The sequence below is a fragment of the Schistocerca nitens genome, chromosome 4 (assembly GCF_023898315.1).
Source record: "Schistocerca nitens isolate TAMUIC-IGC-003100 chromosome 4, iqSchNite1.1, whole genome shotgun sequence".
NCBI classification, from domain to species: domain Eukaryota; kingdom Metazoa; phylum Arthropoda; class Insecta; order Orthoptera; family Acrididae; genus Schistocerca; species Schistocerca nitens.
Window position 1 is genome coordinate 346,776,712 of NC_064617.1, and position 16,900 is coordinate 346,793,611.

The following is a 16,900-nucleotide window of genomic DNA, read 5'->3' on the forward strand; positions in this document are numbered from 1 at the left end:
AGTTTTGGAAGATGCACTTCCAAATCTTCACTCCTAGGTGGAGAAATAAATAAGGAAAGTGCAATGCATCAGCTTCTGCACTTGGCTGCAAATACAGAACCTACAGCAAAAGGGGACACTGGGAGTTTCACGATTTCTTAAGCGATCACTCGGGGGGGGGGGGGGGGGGGTTTGACAGATCCATTCATTTTCGACAGAATCAAACTTGACCTAGTCCTTCTGAAGGAAAACAGCTCTTTCTAATTGTGACAGACACATTTTGATTCTCCATTCTTCACAAAAATGTGATTACTCTTTCCCAGCAGGGTTAAGCTTGTTGCCAACTGCCTTCTTATATCTTTTTCCCTTGACCTTAGCCCTCTGAACCCTTACCTTCATTATTTACTGTCCATAGACCCAATCCAAGATGTTGAACCCATCTTTTCACAAAATCGATATCCTGAAACTATGTCCAAAGCTACCAATAAACCATCTTTTCAGATCTGTTTTTGAATTGGATACTTCAAAAAGGAGATTTGCTGGAAGTTGAGTATACGACTCAGCAGTAGGTAATAGAACAAACAAAAAAACACGTTTACAACAAATTTCACTGCAATTTATTATAATATTTAAATGCATTATGTTCAGTTTGCTCAGATGCATTAACTTATTAGATAAAATCAAACAGTTTCTAAAGTTTTATGCACCTGGTTTAAGTGGTAGGCCTCCTACTACACAGAAAAAATGAAGTGGCTTAAGGAACAATGGGAAGAAAGCAATTTGATAGCTTCAGTTGCATGCGAAACATATGCAAACAGCCGAACTGCACAAACACAGGACACTCTTTATGTTTACAAAAAAACATTTATGAGACGTCTTCAGAACAATTAACATTCTAGCAGGAATAATGTGCAACAATACTGACTTCATATACAAGGGCACCAGTTGTTGTATTAACAGGTACCCCGATTTGGAGCAATGACTTCTTTACAGCAATTCACAGGAACAACACACGTAATGCGATATTTAAATTCCTGAAGATGTTAGCAGCCGACACAATGTGAAACTACTGTCAAGCGTGTAACTGCATCAGCAGCTGTGTCAGTTTGTTATGTTTAACCTCTCGCATTTCTTAACAGTCACCAACATATTCACCTTGACAACTTTATTGCATTAACTCACTGCAATAATAAATAAAGTTATCAGTTTTAAATGAACGCGTCATATTTAATGCCATGTTAGAATGCAATCTATTGCAATTTATTCTACATCCATCTTTTCCTCCGTCTGCTCATTCTGGGAATTTGTTTTCGAACTATCACCCTGAGCATCTTTGGTTTCACCCTCTTTATTCTGTTGCGGCGGCGGCTCCACTTTGGGTTTTGGTTTGTTCAGTACCGGACTTACAGCACTGTCAAAAGCCTGCAAGGAAATAAAAGTGATACTTTAAATATAGATTACACTCGTATGTGGAAAAACAACATTAAACCATTTTTATTTATTTATTATGTTATGAATTTGAAATGACTTGTTACCTGCTTCTCTTGCCTAATCTGTGCAACAGTAATTGGTGGATTTTGAGTACGTGGTGTTGAAGCCAGTTGGGACCTCTTCTCCTCTAACCATCTGTGGCACTGTTCAACTTTCTGCTCAACCTGCTGCATATCAGCTTCCGCCAAATGGTTATATCGCTCTTCTCCAGCCCTCCACTGATCTACTGCCTTTCGAGTTAACTGAAGGGCCGCTCCAAATTCCTCTAGTACCCAAGAGCGCTGTTCGAATTCCTGACGCCTCATCTTTATGGGCTCACCCAGAGTCTAGTTAGAAAAAAAGAAAAAATATATTTAGGAATCAATTGTAAAATTATCATAGGACTGAAACAATGAGAGGAAAAACCATTAGTCAAGCAGTGGTAAATAGATGAACAAACTTCTTTTAAATGCTTACTGAAAACAATAGGGCATAAAGAAGTATGGGAACTACCTAACTTTTCAGAAGTTTATTTCACCACAGGCAAGAACAAATATGAAGAAAGCAAAAAAACTATGTAACTTAACAAATAGAGTAGCAAAACTTCTGCAAGTTCTTCAATCAAAATTGAAAACTTCGCAGGAAAGGGGAGGGGCGGGATTTAAATATGCTTTATCTCATGTTAATAAATTGTTGAAATGTCTGTAGCACGATCCCCGAGTTACTCTCTGAAATAAACAGTAGCAATGCCAATGTTGTATTAGGTACTGAAAGCTGGTTGAAAACAGACATAATAAGCAGTGAAATTTGGAACTCTGACTGGACAATGTTTAGGAAGGATAGGACTGATGCTATGGGAGGCGGTGTGTTCATTGCAGTTACAAGCTGTTTAAACTGCAGCTGAGATCAATACTGGGCCGGACTGTGAAAAGCTGTCAATCAGACAAGGATTGCCCATTGTATTAGGATGTTTTTATAGACCACCAGCAACCGCAACAAACATCGCAGAATGTTTCAGGGAAAGTCTTGAGTATATAGGAAGTAAATATCCAAATTATCCATTAGTTATAGGTGGAGACTTTAATCTGGCATCCATTGACTGTGAAAATTACACATTTATCATAGGGAAAATTACACATTTATCATATGGGGCAGAAGCAAAGATTCGTGTGAAGTTATTCTAGCAGCGGTCTCAACATACAACCTTGAGCAATTGGTTAGAAAATATTAGATATCTTGGTGACAAACAGACCTTATCTTTTTGAGGAAGTTAATCTAGCAGAAGGTATTAGCAACCATAATGTCGTTGTGGCTTCTATGTCAATAAAAGTGTCATTAATCAATATCTTCATAGTCAGCTCCAAGCATTTAGCGTTGGACAGAAAGATATTGAGGTCTTTGGTTGGAATTTAAAGGTATTGTCCACCATGTGCTAGAGAAGTATGTGCCTAGCAAAAATATAGGGGAGGGAAAGGATCCACCTTGGTACAACAAACATATTACGAAGTTGCTGAGAAAGCAGAGAATTTTGCACAGTCGTTTTAAATGTAGTCACTGCCCCACTGACAAACAGAAATTGTGCGAACTGAAAGCAGCTGTCACAAGGACAGTGAGAGATTCTTATAACGAATTTGAAAGCAATATTTTATCTGCAGATTCTAAAAATAACCCCAAAAAATTTTGGTTGTACGTAAAATCTATGAACTCTACAAATAATTCAATACCTTCTCTTGCTGACAGTATGGGTAATGTAACTAATGATGATAAACAGAAGGCCAAAATTCTAAACCTAGCTTTCAAAAACTCTTCTACGGTAGATGACTGCAGCACCATTCCCCCTTTCCACTATTGAACAAATGCAAGGATGGCTGACATAGTGTTCAGTGCCATCTGGGATTGTAAAACAGTTAAGATCCTTAGACACCAGGAAGGCATCTGGCCCAGATGGTATCCCCGTAAGATTATATGGTGACTATGCTACAAATATACCACCATTCTTATCCATCATCTATCAAAGGCAATTGGAACAGCGGAAAGTTCCACGGAACTGGAATAAAGCCCAGGTCATAGCAATCTATAAAAAGGGTAGAAAATCAGATGCACATAATTACCGGCCAATTTCACTGACATCGATTTGTTGTAGAATCACGGAACGTATTTGTGTTCAGACACAATGACCTTTCTAGACTCTGAGAAGCTCATCTGCAGAAACCAGCATGGTTTTAGGAAACAGCGGTCACGCGAGACACAGCTGGCACTCTTTGTGCACGATATACAACAAGCTCCCAGGTTGATGCCATATTTTTCGACTTTTGAAAGGCGTTCGACTTAGTTCCGCACTGTTGCTTGCTCCAAAAAGTGCGCGCTTACAGTCTATCCGACGACATATACAGTTGGATAGAAAGTTTTCTAACAGACAAGGAGCAGTATCTTGTCCTGAACGGGGTGACTTCAACAGAAACAAGTGTAACTTCAGATGTGCCCCAGGGCAGCGTAATAGGTCCGCTGCTTTTTACGATTTACATAAACGATCTGTTTCATGGTACTGACAGCGGCATTAGACTGTTTGCCGATGATGCTGTAGTCTACAGGAAAGTAGTATATCACACAAAAGTTGTGAACAAATCAATGTGGATTTGCAGAAAATAAATACATGGTGTAATGACTGGCAGTTATCTCATTATTAGTAAATGTAACCTACTGCATATAACAAGGCAAAAATCCCCATTAATGTACGAGTACAAAATATATGCCCAGTCTTTGTAAGTGGTAACATCCGTCAAGTATCAGGGTGTGACTATTCAATATGATCTCAAATGGAATGATCAAGATTACACAAGTAACGGGTAAGGCGAACCTAGATTGCGATTTATTGGTAGAATACTGAAGCGATGCAGTCCTTCAACAAAGGAAATAGGTTACAATATATTAGTTCGTCCAGACTTAGAGTATTGTTCATCTGTACGGGACCCTTTCCAGTTGGGTCTGGTTCAAGAGATTGAGAAAGTCCAAAGAAGAAAGGCAAGATTTGTGACTGGTACATTTAGCAATTGTGAGAGTGTTACAAATCTCAGAAAGTTTGAAGTGGGACGCACTTGCAGATAGACAGCGCGCTAAATGGAAGGGGCTGCTCACTAAATTCCGAAATCCGATCTTCACTGAGGATGTAGAGCATATCTTATACCACGAACTTTCAAATCGCGCAATGATCACCATTCAAAGATAAGGGAAATTAGAGCTCGTACTGAGGTGTTCAGACAGTCATTTTTCCCTTGTGCGATCCGAGACTGGAACAGAGGGGGGAAATATGACTTTGGCACGAATTGTGCCCTCCGCCACACACCGCTTGGTGGCTAGCGGAGTATATATGTAGATGGGAGGGGAAAGGTAGGTGTGTGTGTGTGTGTGTGTGTGTGTGTGTGTGTGTGTGTGTGTGTGTGTGTGTGTGGGGTGGGGGGGGGGGAGAGAGAGAGAGAGAGAGAGAGAGAGAGAGAGAGAGAGAGAGAGAGAGAGAGAGAGAGAGAGAGGAAGGGGGTGGGGGGTAGCTGACGAACAGGAAAATGATCTTTATGTACAGGCAAATACAACATTCTGGAGATTCAAAAGCAACAGCAATTGAAGCTACTTTGAAACAGTGCCTTTTGTCTGTAGCAACTGTGTAAAATATGCAACATGTAGGAAAGGCAAAAATTTCAGTAAAACATGTTGTTCAGGTAATGAGAAAGAACCAGAGTGGTGAGAAACTATTGAAGAACATATTTTATGTTTGTGCTCCATGGTATTAATAATTGATTCTAATATTAGAACATGTACGGTGGAGATCGTTTTGCCACTGCAGCGTTTGTTAAATCAAGGAAACATATCCTGCGAGGGGGAGAGGGGATTATTTTAAGAGCAATTCCAGTGTTGTTTTCTGAAGGCTTATTTCTCAAGCACATTTTACATGAAAGTGCAGCATCAACTGTGTAGGTATATCCTGTGTTATTTAAATAGCACCCTAAATTTTAATACTTTTCTATAATCTAACACACAGATAACACAAATTATTAGGGGAGTAGTAGGATGGCACCACTTCTAAATTTGACTTAGTTCTCATTATAAACTAAAATGTAATAACGAAGCTTAACTATTACGCCAAAGCATGTCTGTAAATAATTGTGTACGCCCACAAAATTCATTTGGATGGCAGCATTAAGTGTGTTAACAAACAGTCACCTCTGTTATATCTTTGTAAAATTGTGCGGTAAATGTCAGTCAGCAATTTGTTGCGTGATCACGCCTCAGTGTTAAAGCAGACTTAATTTGTCCATTCCAAATGGTGCCCCAAGTGTGAAAACATGTTCCCATTTTGGCAACATGAATAAGAATTCACACATCATTAAAGTGACAGTGGTAACAAAGGACCAAACAATAAACTTAAAGTTTGTGTTTGACGTAAGAGTGAACCGTGTACAGAATACTAATGGGCTGTTCCAAGTCAAGTAGTCCGATTTCAGAAAATGTTCCCAAAAGACTATTACATATTTTGCTGAAATTTTGTGCACACATCCATGCATGTTCCCAATGAACATAAGAAAAGTTTCACTTTTGCCAGTTTAATGCTTGCAGAGATACAGTCATTTGTGTGACTATGAGATGACAACTACCTCACTTTTCAGAATAAGTTTATTTCACCACAGGCAAGAACAAATATGAAGAAAGCAAAAAAGCTTTGTAATGTAATGAATACAGTGGCAAAACTTCTGACATAATACCTCTGGCAATATTTCTTTCTCTTTAGCAAAATAATAAAATTTCGAGTGATTCATATATGGATAATTTGAAGCGAAGTTGGCCAAAATAGTAGAAGCTGGGGGAAAAAAAAAAAGGTGAAGAAGTGACCTCCTTTCACAGGATGGGGCTGGGAATTATCCTTAATTTTAAAGTTGGTAACTTTAAGAAAGAGGGAAAATGGAATAATGGAGATGGGCTCCAAGGCCACAGTGGCAATGGGCATTTATATTAGGTCTGCTGTGTGTTGCAGAAACGGCGTGGTGGAATGAACTATGCATACTGCATAGCGAACTCCTCTTCGAAACCTTGTTTTCAACCAAAAACCAATTCTGTTGTGGGTAGAGAGCTTTCATCAATGTGGCAGTTTTAGGGAAAAGAGTTTGAGCACAGAGACCGATATATCTCCTGAAAACAGTGAGCATATAAGGTCAGTGTCGTAGTCCCCTACACATTCTGCTCACAAGCATGCTTCGTCAGTGGCACTGTATAGCCATACTGTGCACCGGATTCTTCACAAAGTCCTTCAATTTCATCTATATAAAAAGACGATCAGTCAAGAACTGTCACAACATAACTATCAAAATTGATGACTCCCCTGTGAAGACTTTATTGAAAATGCCGAAGATGCGCATATTTTCTTCAGAGATGAGGTGCACTTTTACATTTCTGGATGTGTTGTTAGGCGTAACTGGAGTTTTGTGAATCCTAGGGAAATTTAAGAGACCCCCTCCCCAGCAATAAGACCACAGTTTGGTGTGCAATCAGTGCTGAGGAAATCACTGGACTTTATTTTTTTAGGAGAACAACCATGCTGTTACCATCAATAGTGGACGGTATGTGAACATGATCCACAATATTTTTGAATTACAGCTTCACCAAATGCGTATGAGGCTTGTTTGGTTTTAGCAGGATGGTGCCGTGACCTACACTGCTTGACATTCAATGAATGTTTTGAGAGAAATCGTTGCCCGTCACTTGATTTCACAGTTCGGCAACATTCCATGGCCTGCACACTTGCCCGATTTAAGTCACTGTGACTTCTTTCTTTGGAATTATCTTAAAGCTGAAGTTTATAAACACCCAGGGAGCCTTGAAGGGATGCTCCACATAGTTATGCAGAACTTAAGAAACTGGCTGCAGCCGTGTATTGACAAGGGGCGCCGCTTGCAGGATTTTACGTTCAAAACTTAATAAAGCCAAACTTCAACTGTATTTTATTGCAGTAATAAATGTTTTCTAGCATTTTCAGTGTTTCTTTTATTAACTTTTATGGTTAGGGATCATTCCCTTTCCCACCCTGTACCTACAGGGTAAAATCTCATCAATACAAGATCTTAGAAAATAAAATTTCATTCTCTTACTGCTTTCTGGTAGTTTACAATCTGTGGGTAATTCTGATTTTTCTAAAAATGTCAGAAATGGCTGCTTTTGGTGCACATTTACAAAAAAAGAGCCACCTGCAACTTTTTTAAACCACCTAAAAAAACTAAATTTGGGTTTGCAAAGCAAGAATATAATGTGCTAAAAACAAGCTGGAAGTGCATCGAAAATGGGCCCATATTCCACTGGTAAGCAAATTAAAGCTGATATTTTATTGCATTCTACAATTGTTTAGCACTTTGACACCTCTATAGAATTCAGCTCAAAATTCTTTTTATAAAAAAAAAGAGGTGGAATAAGGAATCCAATGAAAAATAGTTCTGTTTTGTGGCTCTAATAATTTGAGGTAATCATATTTGAGAAGTACAATTTTTTGGGTCCTGCCTTATCAAAATTTGTTCCCAAACAATCCCATCACTGATGTCCAGCTGACAGTATAGTTTTCCTCAAAAAGTAACCACCATGGACCATACCAACACATTTATAAAACTTTTCATGTGTGCACTAGAGTTCCACATTAACTGCAAACTATGCCAATACAAAATATGGTGTATTTTAAACCACAATTAAACTAGTACATCAACAGCATTATACTTACTAATAATTTTCTGTAACACAGATCCATTCAAAAAAATTACAGTAATATTATAGTGAACTTCCTCAAAATTTACACAACATAACAGTGATTTAGAACCTGCTGGCTATTTACGCAACACATGCTGTAGCTGTTTGGCAACATTTGTCTTTATCTCAGTTCCTAGTCATCAAGACTTCTGTTACTGCCTTCCCCAGAGATTACTAAACAACTGTAGAACATAATAAAATGTCAGATTTGAGTACCAGCCGAATATGGACCCATTTTCAATGCACTTCCACATTGTCATTGTTTTTTAGTGCCTCATATGCTTGCATTGCAAAGTCAAATATAATTTTTAGGTGGTTTAGAACAAGATCTTTCTTATGAAAATTGTTTAAAAGAGTTTGCAGAAGACACTTTTTGTACAAGTGGGACAAAAATAGCAATTTTTGTGGTTTTTAGAAAAACTGTCAAATTTGTCCTCAATTTGTAAACTACTCGAAAGCATTAGGAGAGTCAAATTTTATAATACAAGACCTTGTATTGGTAACTTATGTGCAAGGCTTCAAGTGTATCCCGCAATTACTTCTGGAGGTATAAAAAGCTAAACTTCACATTGCTTGCAAGCATTTCATTTTTTTTGGGTCGACTAATTCAAATTACTCAGGATTTTTTTTATTATTATTTTGGTTAAAAAGAGCACAAATAGTTGTAGACGCTAGCCTAGTTTTGTTTCTTCCAAGAATATATTACTGGAGATATTTTGTCTTGAATTTGCCGAAAACTTACAGGTGCACTGTTGATAGCTGCACTACAGGGTCAAACAAATATGACTATATACTTGTATGTACTGAATTAATAATTGTGAAACTCTACCAATGTTCATTGGGCACATGTCAATTGTTCATACACAATTTCATCAAAATCTGTGATGGTTATTTGGGTACCTGATGTGGGAATATGAACTAATTGGCAGGAGAGGAGAGGCACCGGCATCAGCAGCAACCAAGGTTTGGAAGGAAAAAAAGTGTAAAATTGATTATGTTATCAAGTGTTCACTAGCTTACTGATAAAATGGGTGATAAGACAAATCAGAGTTATATAATGAATGATGTGAAGGCAGAACATAAGGTACAGTCAGAAGGATTTGTAAAACAAGGTATATGAAGTATGTGTAGCAACAACTATTGCTGTAAACAATAATAAAAGACGTAAATAGAATTTACGTAGTAAAAAGGTAATAGGACTGAAGAAAAATCTACTCACCAAGTGGCAGCAGCGCACACACACACACACACACACACACACACACACACACACACACACACACAAGATTATAATTAGGCAAACTTTCAGAGCCAGTGGCTTCTTCTTCAGGCAGAAGGGTTGAACGGGAAGGAAGAGGGGTGAAGGAAAAGGACTAAGGAGATCTAGGAAAAGTGGTAGATTTTGGGGAAGTCACCCAGTCTGGGGAGACTTACTGGACAGAATGAGAAGGAAAGACTGATTAACGAGGACTGCACCCGACGAGATTTGAAAACCTGAGAGTTTAAAGGTGGAAGACAAGGTAATATGCAAGACAGATATTACTGCTTAAACATCATGCACGAGTTAAGAGTTAAAAGCTAAGTGCATTGTACGTAGGAGCGATGGGAGGCAGCAAAAAATACAGGTAAAAATGAAAGATGTAGAAAACGAAAATGGAGTGGAGAAAGGAGTAATTACTGTCAAGAAATGCCGAGGGGGGAGGAAATTAACGTAAATTAAGGCCAGGTGGGAGGTAAGAACCAAGGACACATTGTAGCACTACTTCCCACCTGCGAAGTTCTGAGAAATTCGTGTCTAGGGAAAGAATCCAGATGCCGTGTTTGGTGAAACAGGCACCGAGGTCACTAACTGTCATGTTTTAGAGCAAGCTCTGCAACAGGATATTGTGTGTCGCCAGTATAATCTTCTGCCTGTGCCCATTCATTCCAACTGCTAATTCAGTGATAGTCATGCCAATGTAAAAGGCCGAACAGTGTTTACATAACAGCTGGTATATGATGTGTCGTTTTACAGGTGGCTCTCCCTATGCCAGTATATGTTTTGCCAGTTACAGGACTGGTAAAGGTGGTGATAGGAGGGTGCACAGGGCAAGTCTTGCAGCAAGGAGGATGGTCACAGGGGTAGGAGTCATAGGGTAGGGAGATGGGTGTAGAAGGTGCATAGGGTCTTACAAGAATATTGTGGAGATTGGGAGGGTGACGAAAAACTATTCTCTACGTACAGTAGGCAAAATCTTTGACAGAATGGGACTCATTTCAGGGCACGATTTTAAGAAGTCATGGCCTTGTAATCACTCACTAAGCTCAAAATCCCTTGTACATTAAAATGTTTACTTCAATCACTGAATTTGTGCGGGTCAACAAATGCTAACATAATTTATAGAGCATGACAGCCAAAGTTATTTCAATGCTATGTCTACCAAATTTTACGAAAAATTCTTTTAGTTTTGATTCAGTAATGATCAAAATTTGTGTACGAGTAATAGATCTCTTTCAGCTGAAAAACAATGTCAATGTTGGCAGTAGGGTGGAAGAGAGGGAGATTCGGCACCACGAAGTAAGAAGAACAGACAGTTGACATTTTATACACTGCCACAAGCCCACTATAGTTCACCTTGTAGTAGTAGTAGTAGTAGTAGTAGTAGTAGTGGACTGATGGGATTAAAGGGGCCGAACTACGAGGTCATTGGCCCCTTAATCTCTTGTGTGTCAAGCTGCGAATAGTTCCCATACAGGAAGACAATTCCCAATGGACTCAACTGTATCTGAGAATCAAGGAAGCCCAGTCATAGAAGCAAGAAGTGAGATGGGTAAAAGCTTGAAGGTGGGTGTCACCCCATCCAGAAAGCAGCTAGAGGCCCCTGGGACACTTTATAGGACTGAAGACAAACCCTCTGCACCCGAACAGTGCTTCCACACCCTCCATTACCACATGAAAACTAGCTACATGGATAAATAAAATCTCAGGAAAGATAACAATGGTGATGAGTCTGTCAACAAATGACAGATGTAAATGAATAAGAAGAATTAAAAAGATGGGAAGGGCAGAAGTCAGACCAGACCACTGAGCAAGGGCAGCCATGAGCCTCTTGGGTCGTCACAGTCAATGGAGCATCCCACCAACCCCTCAGTCAGCCAATGTGGCTAATGTGCCCTGTGTCAGAGAGAGGAGTAAAAACCACTTTCACAGTTAACATCTAACAGTTCAGTGGGTTGTGGGGAACTGAGACATACACCAAACAAACAATGGGGGTGGATCCTCACATCCGAGGATGTGGCCATGGGACAGCCAAATGTGGCCAATGTGAAGCCAATACAGGACAGTATATTCCCTGGTAGAAGCATGAACGGAAGACTGCCATACGGTCATGGTCTCCTTTATAATTCACAATTTATTTAGAGAAACCAGATCACACCTTTCTGCATTGCAAGTCTCCAACAATTCTCAGCATAGAGTCGAATGAAGTTCTGGTTTCAGTATCCCCATCTACAAAGTCAGAATCTTGGTAACCAATTAGGCTAATTGGTCAGCATGTTCATTCCCTGGGATCCCAAAGACAACTGACCATCCAGCACAGTAGAGGTCACACAGGAGATCCTGGATAGTCACAACCAATGGGCGTAAGAGATAGCACTGGTCGACAGCCTGAAGACTACTCAAGGAGTCACTGCTGAATAAGAACTACTCGACAGAGCAAGAACAAAGGTGGCTGAGGGTTCGAGCAAAGACCACCAATTCTGCAGTGAATACACTGCATCTGTTCAGCAGGGAGCACAGTTCACTGCATCTTGGAAGTGTGTAGGCAAAATTGGTTCATCCGTCGATCGTAGAGGAACGGAGGATGAGATACACACCATAGAGGCACTTGCGATTTCTCCCTGACAAGTGACAGCGGGGGGAAGACGGAGTTCAGAGCAAGGACTCTGCACGTGAACTGCAATTGTGACTCCAAGACTTGGGCCCCTTTTGTGGGAGGTAGATCTCCCTACTAGGATAAAGGACACTGTAGTTCGGGTGCTTAGGGCAGCCGCAAATACGTGTATTGCATAACTGAGCAGCAGTTGCTGGCACTTTAATTGTAGGGGGAGAGAAGCCAGCCTCTGCGAGCAGGCTGTTCACAGGTCTCATCCATAAGGCACGCGCCAAAGTTTGACCTCATAATGGTGTATCAGGTCCAGCATCTGCACTGCTGAAAGTGATGTTGAGTATACACCAGGCCCTCATAATTAAGACTTTGTATGATCACAGCTTTGTAGAGCTGCAGTCTGTAACTTCTCAATGGAAAACTTAAAACAACTCTTCTGTGACCATTTATTCAAACATCCCAGAGCTAGTTGCAACTGATGTGTTGTCGTTGCAAGGCTTGAAGAAGATCAAAACACAGAGAAGTCATCCACAAACAAAGAATACTGGACAGGACTTTTCACTATGGACGTAAAGCAATTAATAACTATGGCGAAGACAGGCACACTTAAAATGTTACCTTGAGGGACACAGTTCTTCTGCTCAAAGTAATCAGACAGGACGTCACCGACTTGGTATCTAAAATATCGTGGCGAGAGGAAGGACTGAATAAAAATGGAAGACAACCACGAATACCCCATTCATGAAGCTGCTCCAGGGTAAAAGGCCTCCAAGTAGTATGGAAGGCCTTCTTCGATGTCATGTACTTAGAAGGTGATGCCAGCATAGGAAAGCATGATGCATATAGCCGCATCTAGAAGGACAAGGTTATCTACATCTACATACATACTCCGCAATCCATCATATGGTGCGTGGCAGAGGGTACCTCGTACCACAACTAGCATCTTCTCTCCCTGTTCCACTCCCAAACAGAACGAGGGAAAAATGACTGCCTATATGCCTCTGTACGAGCCCTAATCTCTCTTATCTTATCTTTGTGGTCTTTCCGCGAAATGTAAGTTGGCGGCAGTAAAATTGTACTGCAGTCAGCCTCAAATGCTGGTTCTCTAAATTTCCTCAGTAGCGATTCACGAAAAGAACGCCTCCTTTCCTCTAGAGACTCCCACCCGAGTTCCTGAAGCATTTCCGTAACACTCGCGTGATGATCAAACCTACCAGTAACAAATCTAGCAGCCCGCCTCTGAATTGCTTCTATGTCCTCCCTCAATCCGACCTGATAGGGATCCCAAACGCTCGAGCAGTACTCAATAATAGGTCGTATTAGTTTTTTATAAGCAGTTTGCTTTACAGATGAACCACATCTTCCCAAAATTCTACCAATGAACCGAAGATGAGTATCCGCCTTCCCCACAACTGCCATTACATGCTTGTCCCACTTCACTTCACTTCACTTCACTTCTTCACTTCACTTCACATCGCTCTGCAGTGTTACGCCCAAATATTTAATCGACGTGATTGTGTCAAGCGCTACACTACTAATGGAGTATTCAAACATTACGGGATTCTTTTTCCTATTCATCTGCATTAATTTACATTTATCTATATTTACAGTTAGCTGCCATTCTTTACACCAATCACAAATCCTGTCCAAGTCATCTTGTATCCTCCTACAGTCACTCAACGACGACACCTTTCTGTACACCACAGCATCATCAGCAAACAGCCGCACATTGCTATCCACCCTATCCAAAAGATCATTTATGTAGATAGAAAACAACAGCGGACCTACCACACTTCCCTGGGGCACTCCAGATGATACCCTCACCTCCGATGGACACTCACCATCGAGGACAACATACTGGGTTCTATTACTTAAGAAGTCTTCGAGCCACTCAGATACTTGGGAACCAATCCCATATGCTCGTACCTTAGTTAGGAGCCTGCAGTGGGGCAGAAGGTAGAGCAATACCAACATGAACCCATGCTGAAAGGAACTAAGCAGATGCCTGGATTCTAAATCCAGACAAGGCGGCAGTTGACACATCACTCCAAAGTCTTCCCCATGCAGCTAGTGAGAGCAAAAATACAATAATTGCTTGCGCATGTACAGTCTTCTCCAGGTTTTAAAGCAGGAATTAAAATTACCTCACACCACAATTGGAGAAGTGACCTGGTACCCAAATGACATTTAAAAGTGCGAGGAGGATATCTTTGTTTCACCTCATGAGGCACTGTAGCATACTGTAATGGATCCTGTTGTGACCAGGGGATGTGTCATGAGCCACGGACAATGAAGAATGCAGCTCCCACACATGGAAAATGGGTAGTTTTAATCTCCATCAGATGTGGACCAGAAGTCCAAACTACAACTCTCAGCAATCACTCTCTGATGCTGGAAACCTGGATCCTGACTGGCTGTTGCAGTAACTGTGGCAAAATACACTGCCAGAGTCTGGGCCACATCTCGCGGATTTGTTTGGACAGTGCCATTCCCTGTTACAGCAGCCATGGAGTATCTGCCTCCTCTCCCAGAAGTTCTCCTGATTCTCTTCGACACAACCGAACTTTTGGTGGAACAATTAATGGTGTTCAGGAACTGTTGCCATGGCCTTTTCTTACTCTCTAATAATTCAGCGACACTTCGCCCTCATCCCTCTAAAGGCTGCATGTTTCTTTGCAGTTGGCCAACAGTTGTACCTACGCAAAGCCGCATGCCTGGTCCTGATTGCTGAGTGGGATTTGGCACTCCAACAAGAGACAGGTTGCCTCTTCTGTTGTCCCATGGACTGTGGAATGGTGGATCAGTTTGGAAATGTGATCCACTCATGTCTCGACCTTCGCACAATGTTCACACTGGGCCAACTGGCTATAAAGTGTCCAATCAAGCCAACCAAGCACCCATCATGGCAGTTGCCCTTGGGTTCCAATCCATCTGGCAGGTGAATCCAGATTGGGAAGCGATCACTTCTGTGCAAGTCATCGACCACTTCCCACTGAGCTGTGTGAGCAAGAGCTGGAAAGCAAAGTGAGAGATCAATGGCAGAGAACAACCCCATTTGCTGTACATGAGTGAGTGCTCTGCCTCTCATTTAGGAAGTATGCATGTGATGACACAAGAAGCCTCTCAATTACCTCTAGGGCAGGTAGTTGCAGAGCCCCAGAGCACATTGTGTGCATTAAAATCACCACAGAGGATGAAGGGGTGGACGAGCTATATATAATGAGGTCGGTTAGGGCCTCTTCTTCAAGTACATCACGAGGGGGCGAGTAAAGTGAACTTATTGTCAATGGATGACACATGCACTGATACAGCAACTACTTGTAAAGTCACTGTAAGTGAGAGATGCAAGAATGATAGTCTGTACCGGCGAAAATACCCATGCCGTCTCTAGCTCTCCCCCCACTCAGATTGTCCTTTTTGTGGAGTATGTAGCCTCGTAGTTAAAGGGTGTACGATTGATGGAAATGGGTCTCCTGGAGAGACAGATAAGAGATGGAGTTCCTCCACATGCGCAGTGAACCCCTGCAGGTTCCACTGTAGGTGGTTTTAATTTACCACAATTTTTGCCCATAGAGGTGAAGCACTTTTAGATCAAGGGGGAGTGAAGGGGCTGCCTGCATCCAAGGCATCCAACTCCATGATGTCCTCCTCCTCAGTCAGACGTGAAAGAGTGACGTCTGATGGCACTTGGGACAGCTTTTGACCCAAACGTCATGAACATTTCCCTGAACCGTCTCTTTGAGGATGAGAGGGAAAGGGGGCATTGAGAGGCTGGTTGGTTGGTTTGGGGTATAAAGGGACTAAACTACAGGGTCATGAGTCCCTTTCTCTTGACGCAAGCAAGGTTCAAGGTACAAAAAACCCAACGCCACACCTAAAAAGAAAATGAACTGTAGGAACAAAAAATGGGGAAAACACACAACAAGGAAAAGTAGTAGAAGGTATTAAAACCATAGAGCAGATGGTCTGGGCTGGATGATCACAATAATAAAAAGAGGATGAGCCAGATAATCTGCAACACATTAAAATGTCCACCCCAAAAAGACAAGGCGAGATGAACACATGTACGGAAAAGAAGGCCACCAAGACAAACAAATGCAAAGAAAGCGTGACAGAATTAAAATGGAGGGAGGGTGGTGACCCCAGAGAGAAGGCTAAATGATCACACTTAGATGATATGCTAAAAACCCCTTCACGAATAAAACATAAAACTAAATCTGCTGTTGAGACATTGTCACCCAACACAAAAGGTAGGGTGCTGGGAAGGATAAAAGTCGGCCGAAGAGCAGCTGAAAGTGGGCAGTCCAGCAAAACGTGGAGGACAGTCATATGTGAGCCACAGTGACACTGAGGTGGGTACTTGCGACGGAGGAGGTAGCCATGTGTTAGCCACATATGGCCAATTCAGAGCCAGCAGAGAACCACAGAGTCCCTGCGGGAGGTCTGCATGGAGGTCTTCCACACATTCGTAGTCTCCTTAAGGGCATGCAGTTTGATGTGCATACTGAGATGATGCCATTCCATCTCCCAAAGCTGATAAAACCTTACGGCATAATAATGATTGCAAGTCAGTTACAGGGATGCCGATCTCCAGAAGTGGTTCCTGTGTAGCCTGTGTGGCCAGCTTGTCGGCAAGTTCATTTCCTGGAATTCCGATGTGGCCTGGGGCCCACACAAACACCACGGAACGACTGGACCGGTCCAATGTACAGACGGACTCCTGGATGGTCGCTACCAAAGGATGGCAGGGGTAGCACTTGTTGAGAGCTTGTAGGCTGCTCAAGGAGTTAGTACAGAGAAAAAAGGAC

General features: G+C 41.5%; 1 protein-coding gene across 1 annotated transcript in view; it reads right to left on the reverse strand.

The window, feature by feature from the left end:
• Window positions 1–573: 573 nt before the first annotated feature.
• LOC126251474 (heat shock 70 kDa protein 4) overlaps window positions 574–16,900 on the reverse strand; it is a 69,360-nt gene continuing 53,033 nt past the window's right edge. The window contains exons 12-13 of the mRNA XM_049951914.1: window positions 1,515–1,796; window positions 574–1,401 (exon numbers count right to left, since the gene is read on the reverse strand). Coding sequence (XP_049807871.1) covers window positions 1,240–1,401; window positions 1,515–1,796 — 444 coding nt within the window. The 3' untranslated portion in view covers window positions 574–1,239. The remainder of the gene's footprint in view (window positions 1,402–1,514; window positions 1,797–16,900) is intronic.